Source organism: Vulpes vulpes, chromosome 2 (assembly GCF_048418805.1).
Source record: "Vulpes vulpes isolate BD-2025 chromosome 2, VulVul3, whole genome shotgun sequence".
Lineage (NCBI taxonomy): Eukaryota > Metazoa > Chordata > Mammalia > Carnivora > Canidae > Vulpes > Vulpes vulpes.
The window spans coordinates 42,425,424-42,432,735 of NC_132781.1; the positions used below are offsets into that span (position 1 = coordinate 42,425,424).

General features: G+C 55.4%; 2 protein-coding genes across 3 annotated transcripts; both read right to left on the reverse strand.

Moving 5' to 3' along the window:
- Positions 1-345: 345 nt before the first annotated feature.
- Positions 346-3,105, reverse strand: SEBOX (SEBOX homeobox). Of its 2 annotated transcripts, XM_072747784.1 has the most exons (3): positions 1,902-3,105; positions 1,570-1,730; positions 346-1,436 (listed from the first exon to the last, which is right to left on the reverse strand). In XM_072747784.1, exons 1-3 carry the CDS (start codon positions 1,930-1,932, stop codon positions 1,056-1,058), a joined length of 573 nt encoding a protein of 190 aa, XP_072603885.1. In that variant the 5' UTR covers positions 1,933-3,105; the 3' UTR covers positions 346-1,055. The 2 variants fall into 2 exon arrangements, with proteins under 2 accessions (XP_072603885.1, XP_025871990.2); XM_026016205.2 differs by lacking the exon at positions 1,902-3,105 and having other exon boundaries at positions 1,570-1,858.
- Positions 3,106-3,250: 145 nt separating this feature from the next.
- On the reverse strand, positions 3,251-6,465 carry VTN (vitronectin). The gene is made up of 8 exons (XM_026016204.2): positions 6,037-6,465; positions 5,824-5,943; positions 5,424-5,747; positions 5,204-5,343; positions 4,788-4,944; positions 4,452-4,604; positions 3,690-4,031; positions 3,251-3,447 (listed from the first exon to the last, which is right to left on the reverse strand). Exons 1-8 carry the CDS (start codon positions 6,098-6,100, stop codon positions 3,353-3,355), a joined length of 1,395 nt encoding a protein of 464 aa, XP_025871989.1. The 5' UTR covers positions 6,101-6,465; the 3' UTR covers positions 3,251-3,352.
- Positions 6,466-7,312: the final 847 nt, after the last annotated feature.

Below are 7,312 nucleotides of genomic sequence, written 5' to 3' on the forward strand. Positions count from 1 at the left end.
TTACGTAGCAAAGCCAGGATTCGAATACCCTAGACTGATTGCAAACTACATGCTTTTTTGGAGCAGAGCAACTCCGAAGTAGAGGCAGCTGGAGCGTCCTGGAACCAGTGGGAAGAAAGAGCAGAACGTGCCAGCAGAGCCTCCCATCTCTCTAGGGCCTGTCAGCCAGAGCCCTAAGCCCTTCAATTAACCATCCTTCTAACTAATCCCAGTAGAATCCTGAGTAATGCCTCCCACCCAGGATCTGTGTGGAACCTGGCCCTATTTAGGGATTAGGTGATGGAGATACATTTCAAAAGCAAACGGCGCTTGTCCTTATTCGTTTGCAGCACACAACAATCCAGATTAAGGTATAGAGTTTGGGTTTTATTTGGAGATTAGTTGGTAATACAGATGATGGTGATACAAAAACCCAATGTTGCCAGAGTGCATACCCCCACTCCCTGCTAAATCTGTCAGGTTGTCTCCACAGCCTCAGGTCAGAGGGCAACCAATCTGATCTCTGTGAAAATTAAATGAACATAAGCCCCGGGCTCCTCTTTCTACTTTATTCCTTTGATAGGACTTCCTCTTCAGATCCATGGTTCTGATTAATTTGTCCAGGTGGGAATAGTTCAGAAGAGGGGGGCTGGTTCCTAACAGTCTGGAATGAGTTTCAGTGCTCTCCTCACCTAACTCAGCAGTTAGTTAGCCAATGGCCTGAAAGTGAGGAGGGGCTGCCTATTCTTTAGAGGAAGGAGGTATTGTCAGCTGGGGTAAGAAGAACTGGCGGCCAAGCCTGGCCTGAGAGGTTGAAAACAGGGCCCTTACCTCATTTCTCTGAAGGTACCTTTTGCCACGGCAACAGGCAGGGCGCTGGATGCTAAAGCCCAGCCCTGGTGACTCTGGGCTGGCCTGGAAGACAGGGGAGGGATCCCTGAGCTAACCTTCCTTCCGATAAGAGAACTTCCTTGTGTAAAAGGAGGGGCAGGGGATCTATCTCTGATATGTTCAGTCCTAAGGGGCAGGGTGGGCTGCAGAGCCAGAAGAGTGGTCTCACAAGTTCTAGACTTAGATTAGGAGTGGTCCAGGTTGGTGACAATGGCCGAGGCATAGATGAGGTCCGATAAGCTGCCCAATGAGGTCTGGGTAGTGGCTCGCTCTGAAGAAAGGTGGACCCCTGATGCTCCAGCTGGTCCCCATGGGGCTACAGCTTTAGCCCCTGCCCAACCTTGCCCTGGACCCAAGCCAGGAGCTGGGCAGGAAGCTTGTCGACACATTGAGGCACACTGAGGCGTGTTGTTGGAGGGCGGATGCTGGCCTAGTGTTGGGGGCTCCTGGGACTGCTGGAGGGTATCTGGAAGAGAATGGGCTCTCTGGGTGTGTTCAGGCCTGGGGCTTAGGCCTCCTGCCTTCCTATTCTTGATTCTCTTGGCCCGGCGGTTCTGGAACCACACCTGGTAAGGGAAAAAGGAATCTCTTTGGGCTCCAGCTCGCCCTCCCCCGGGTACCAGGAGAGCAAAACCTGGAAGCACGATACTCAGAGATAGGGGGCTGAGCAAGAGTACCGCCACCCTGAGGGAAGCTCACCTGTATCTTGTCCTCAGGAAGGCAGGTGACCCGAGCCAGGTGCTCACGGGTGCCAATGTCAGGGTAGGGCCATGCTGCAAACACCCGTTCCAGCTCCAGCAGCTGCCCTCTGCTGAAGGTGGTCCGCTTTCTCCGGTGGGAACCCAGCCCACTGGCATGGCCTGTAGGCCAGAGTAGGGAGGTCAAGCCAGGACTCCCTGTGAGAGCCTCCATCCCAGACTCAAAACCCCCCAGCAGGCCCTGAAGCCCCTACTCCGCTCCCCCCACTGCAGCCTCCCCCCATCACACCTTCCCCACGTTCTCCCCCTGCCCCCCTGTCCCCACCAGATCACCTGTTGAGGGTGCATCCACAGGGCTGGCCATGAAGCTAGCAGAGAATGAGGAGCCAGAAGGCCATGCCAAGGCTGTGCCCACGCCACACCCCTCCTCATGGGTTTTATCCTGCTCAGAGGACTGGCCCCGCCTCCAGGAGGAGAGACGTTTCAAGTCCAGCTGGAGGGGAGCAGAGCCATCCCAGAGGAAAGGGGAGACCAGGGGCAATCTTGGGGCTTGGGTGGTATAAATGGGGCAAAACTTCCATGGCCCCTGCTCCTCCAGAGCTTCATAAAGGAAGCTGGCCTGAGTCCCCACTCCTTACACTGCAAACTGGCAGCCTGTGTCTGAAATCCTGTATTTTGTGAAGATCTTCCCTGGACTTGCTCCAGGAAGCCAAAACAATTCCTCTCTCGAATGCTCTCGTGCTTTACCTGCGCCTTCTGGAGCCCTTAGTGCCCTAGTGCTGGCTGCCTGCAGGGGAGAACAGGCAGAGTCCTGTGCCACAGCTGAAGGGCAGGCTGGTGAAGCTGGGCAGGATAAGGATGATGACAAGGGAATGGCAGGTGAACTGCAACCACCTTGCCCTCAGCCGGGCTGGGGAGCAGACATTACCACCAGCTTGGCCCCAGGTGGGCTTTAGAGATCTGTCTGCATCTTACCCTTCCTCCATGGCCCCTTGAAAGCCCATATGGGCTCCTTAGAGTCCACGATCCTAGAACCAGAAGAGATCCCACAGGTACAATCAAGGTGTTCTAAGATTAGAAGATGTTTGTACCGAATATTCATCCTTGTAAGTCTTCTGAGTCACTCTTCTAAGAAATGGGTGCATATGAATTTCCTTTGAGTTCTTGTCCTTCCTTCTCATAACCTCAGTGCTCCACACCCCAGACCCAAGATGGAGGCCTCAAAGAAAGGCTCATCCTTGGGGTAGGTTTTGGGGAGCACACCAATTCCCTAGGCTAACCACACTGCAGGCTCAGGATGGGCAGAAAAGCTGAACTAAAACCCCACCCCCTCTGCCCCTTCTCTCTCCTCCAAGACCTTAGTCAAGTCCAAGAGGCGAAACAAGCCCAGGGCAGGGAGGGGCACTTGGTAGCAGCTCCTGTCATCATCAGTGGGGTTCAAGCTCCTGTTAATGTTGGTAGGTTGGTAGGGGCTGCTTAGCTCAAGAGGCAGGCTAGTACTCATGAGGCCCTCCCCAGCCCAAAGCTTTTCGGATTCACAGAGATGGCCTAAGCCCAACATGGACTGGACACAAGGATGCTCTCCTCCCCCAAGACATCATGACAGCTCAGCCTCCCCTCCTTTTCCCAAGCAGATCCCTGTCTCCTGCCTGTCCATTCCAGTCAGGACAGTAGTCTTAAACTCAGGGGCATAGGATCTTTATTGGGCTGGGAGAAAGAAGTTGAGGAGGAAGCAGTGGAGGGATCAGCTGTGTAGGCTCAGAGTCCTACTGGTGGCTGGGGGCTCAGCAGCCTAGCCAGTACTGGGCGATGGAGCGTGGGTAAGGAGGGCTCACAGTGTCCACTCGCCGTGTGCGAAGGTTGACTCGGTAGTACTTGTCTGGAAGAGAGGTCAGGAGAAGGTGTGTGAGGGCCAGCCTGGCCCTGCCCATTCCTGCCCTAAGAAAGAAAACCCAGGTCTCTCCTGGAAGGGTAGGTAAACATCCAAAATGCAGCTTAAGGGCTCACATCCTGGCTTTCTGGAGTCACCACTCCAGGGCCATGTTCAGCCCATGAGGACCAGGGACAGGAGAGGAGGGAAGACCAGCTAGACCAGCTACAGGGGATGGCAGAGGCTCCCACCTTCTGAGAAGAAGTAAACACTTTGGATGGGCTCACAGGTGGCCGGCACAAGCCAGTCCATGTTGTAGTCATCATAGTTGTAGGTGCCTAGGCCACTCTCCTCACTGGAGAACCAGGACAGCCAGGCTGAGCGGGATTGCCGCTGGGAGGTCCGGCTACGGCCTCGACCACGGTTACGGCGTGAACGGTAGCGTTTACGGTTGCGCCGCTTAGGATTCAGCTTCTTGACCCAGGATCGGGGTGCCGACCCTGAGATGTAGATGCGGCCAGCCATGGCCGCGTCCACCTGCCTAGGCAAACCAGGCCAGTCCTGGCTGATGAGCCCGGGCTCTCCAGCACCACCTGTGGCAGGGAATGGGTTAATGTAATGAGAGTCTTGGGAACATGTAGAGTTCATCTGGTGCCCAATGATGGGCTGTGCCTTGCCGAAGGACACAGCAAGCTCATGGCAGAGCACAGTGCCCAGGCCCTCTGACTCCCTCTTTGGTGCTCTTTCTCCTGGCCCTCCTTCACCTCTTCCCTCCCCACTTGCCTCAGCCACAGCCCCTCCTCTTGCTAGCTGTGCCCTTGGCTGTGCTAGGCAAAGTCCGAGGTGTGGGATTGGGTGGACCTCCCCACAAAAGTCAACAGAAACAAAGTCTGGCCTGAGCAAACAGCTTTTGATCTGTAGCTCTGCAATCACAGCCCCCTCTGGCCAGCTGTGCCCTGCCCCTACCTGGGGGATCCCAGTGGGAGAAAGTGAGATTTGCCCTCCTTCCATACCAGAGGGTCTGTTCCAGAAGAGAAGCTCAAAGAAGGTCTCCCAGCTGTCCCTCTGCAGCAGGGCAAAGTGTTCAAACACTGTGGACAGGGAGCTGCCTTCACACTCCTCCTGACTGGGCTGCTGCTGGAACTCATACTCCCAGTACTGTCTCCCTGAGTGGGGAAGTGGGATGGGGGGGGAGGCATGTGAGCAAGGCTGGAAAGGCAGCCCCAACCTGCTGAAGATAGGAGTTCCTGGCAGGGGGTGAGCACAATTCCACTCTGCCCCTCCAGAAGTGTGTAGGCAAACCTAGACGGCCCCACTGCCTGCCTTTCTCCCACCCACTCCCTTCATACCCTTGAAGAAGTAGACCCGCTCCCGGCCACTGTAGCTGCGAGCAGGGAGAGCAAAGGCTGCGTCCACGTTGTCCGGAATGCCCTTGAAGCCTTCAGAGATGTTGCGGGGGTAATCTGGGTCCAGAACACCATCCTCGAAGCGCCAGTACCGACTACCCTAAGGGGCAGGGAAGGAGGAGGAGGGAGTGCGGAGGTGGCTGACTGGGTACAGGCAGAGTGCCCCACCCAAGGCAGCAGTCCCAATTCTAGGCTTGTCACCGGGGACCCGGAGCCTCGGGCTTCCCCATCCTCAAGAGGCCCAGCAGGGCCCACAGGCCAGGATCCAGCCTTCTTGCCCACCCTAGTCCTGGGCACAGCAGCCCTCAACCCCTGCCTAGATACCCCTGACCCTGACCCACATCCCCTGGCCCTGGTACCTTGAAGAGATAGGTCTTCCCCTGACAGTTGATGCGGGTGAAGGCTGCATCAATGGGGCCCTCAATGCCCCAGACATCTTGGATAAGTTTGGGGTACCCAGGTCTCACTGCCTTTTCATCCAGCTCATAACAGTACTGCCCTAGAGTGCAGGAGGCTGTGTGAGGGAGGGGATGTTCCGGGGGCAGACCCTGACCCACCAAGACTTGCCCCTGGAATCACCTCGGAAGGCGAAGAGGGAGCCATTCTTGAGGTCAGTGAAGGCATCAAAGGGTTTCCCACTACATAGCTCCTCCTCTGCTGCGGACTCAGAGATGTCTTGATCAGGGGCCTCAAGCACTAAGGTCCCCTGCCCGGGTCCTGGAGCCTCTTCCTCAGGGATCGGAATAGGTACCTGGGCAGGATGCTTTTCAGAGTGGGCCTGCAGGCCAGGGCTCAGGGTGGTACTCTCCAGCTGTGTGAGGACACTCTGTTCTCTGTTCCCCTCATGATAGTCAATGACCCCATACTCATCTTCTGGCAGAGCAAATACATCCCCACGAGTCACTGCAGGCAGAGTGGGTGGTGGTGAGTCTCCAGCTGCAGAGGGGACCCCAGGCCCACCCAACCCTTCTGGACGCACCTTGGGGTTTGCACTCGACCACGTAGTCCTCGCAGCAGCTCTGGTAGTAAGAGCAGAGCTCGTCGCACTGACACTTCCTGTCAGCATTGAAGCCCTCTGTGCAGCGGCCCTTGCATGATTCTGTGGGGAGGAGGTGTCAGTTGGCATGGCCAAGCCCAGACCACCATTGCCCACCCTTCACTGGCCCAAATAGTCACCAGCGCCCTCTTGTACCTTGGTCAGCCAGAACAACCCATGCCAGCAGGGCTAGCACCAGCAGGGGCCTGGGGAATGCCATGGTAGGGCTGCTAGCTTCTAGCCCTGAACTGGGCTCTATGCGGTCTCCACTGTGATGCCTGAGGAAGGGAGGGAAGAGGTGGGGACAGGGAGGGAGGGAGCCAGAGAAGAGGAGCTGCCTTGTCTGCTGCTCTGTTTGCTCAATCTCTGGCCCAGCCCCCAGTACCCTGGACCCCAGAGGTTGCTGCTGCACTGCAAAGGGTCACATTCCTGGAACTCTGGGCCTGGGAGAACTGTGAACAGGATCCTTGCCAAGCTCAGTCTCATCCCAGGAGGGGAAAAGCACAGGGGGTCTGAAGGACAGAAGGAAGGGCCACTGTGCCACTCACAGGCTGTGTGACCATGGGCACACTGCTTTACCTGCCTTAGTTTTCTTTTTGGTAAGGAGAGACTAATAATACCTGCCTTGTGTCCTGTTTTGGGGGGTGGGGATGTTTACACAAGCTAAAGCAGACAAAATGCCTGGTGCCTGGAATAGCGCCAACTTCATTCTCCATAAATGGTTATTTATCTGTGATCTGTTTGATCAGGCGCATCCCTGACTGAGTGTCTCACCCACCCACTGTGTATTTAGGGTGGTAAAAGGGGGGTGAAGGAATGCTGGTGAGCACTCTGGGGGATTTTTTTTTTTTTTAATCATAAAAAAAAACAGATTTTCATGTTTAAGTTCTACTCTTGGGTGCATTGTTTTCCCCAAGCTGGGCCTCACAGAGCAGCAAATTGGATGAATGGTAACCGTTTGGACTGGATTTGATTCCTTAGTCTCTCACTAATCCACTGCTCCTTGGCAGGCACTGCTCCCTGTCTCCACTTTCACTCTCCCTGTGGTAAAGAACAGCCTCCTTCTCCACACTTTTAGACTCTTGAAGATAAGCATCCCTCTTTCCAGAAAATACCCCTAGCACAGAAGGCCTGATTCTGCACCCACTGTCAGGGGTCCATGGGCCTCCTGAAATCCTGCCACCACCTGGAAGAAAATGATTCTCAGAGTTTCCAACTGAGTTTTTCTGTTCCATAATCAGAGAAGGGTGTGTGACTTTGGGCAACGTCTTCTCTAGGTGCTTTAGTCAGTTCAGCTGTTAAATGGGAACACAAATACGGACCCTGTAGGCCTGTCATAAGGCTTGAGAAACAGGCATGGAGGGTCTGGAGAGTTGTACCGCATCGTTATTAGGATCGCTTTAACCACTGTTAGGGGAGGGGGCCCGCTCCA

Coding starts and splice junctions, on each gene's coding strand:
- SEBOX (XM_026016205.2), bottom strand. CDS start 1,782: ATGGAGGCTCTCACAGGGAGTCCTGGCTTGACCTCCCTACTCTGGCCT. Junction 1,437..1,569: donor TTCCTGAGGACAAGATACAG/GTGAGCTTCCCT, acceptor TTCCCTTACCAG/GTGTGGTTCCAGAACCGCCG.
- VTN (XM_026016204.2), bottom strand. CDS start 6,100: ATGGCATTCCCCAGGCCCCTGCTGGTGCTAGCCCTGCTGGCATGGGTT. Junction 5,748..5,823: donor GGTCGAGTGCAAACCCCAAG/GTGCGTCCAGAA, acceptor CTCTGCCTGCAG/TGACTCGTGGGGATGTATTT. Junction 4,605..4,787: donor GCGGGTCTACTTCTTCAAGG/GTATGAAGGGAG, acceptor TTCCCCACTCAG/GGAGACAGTACTGGGAGTAT.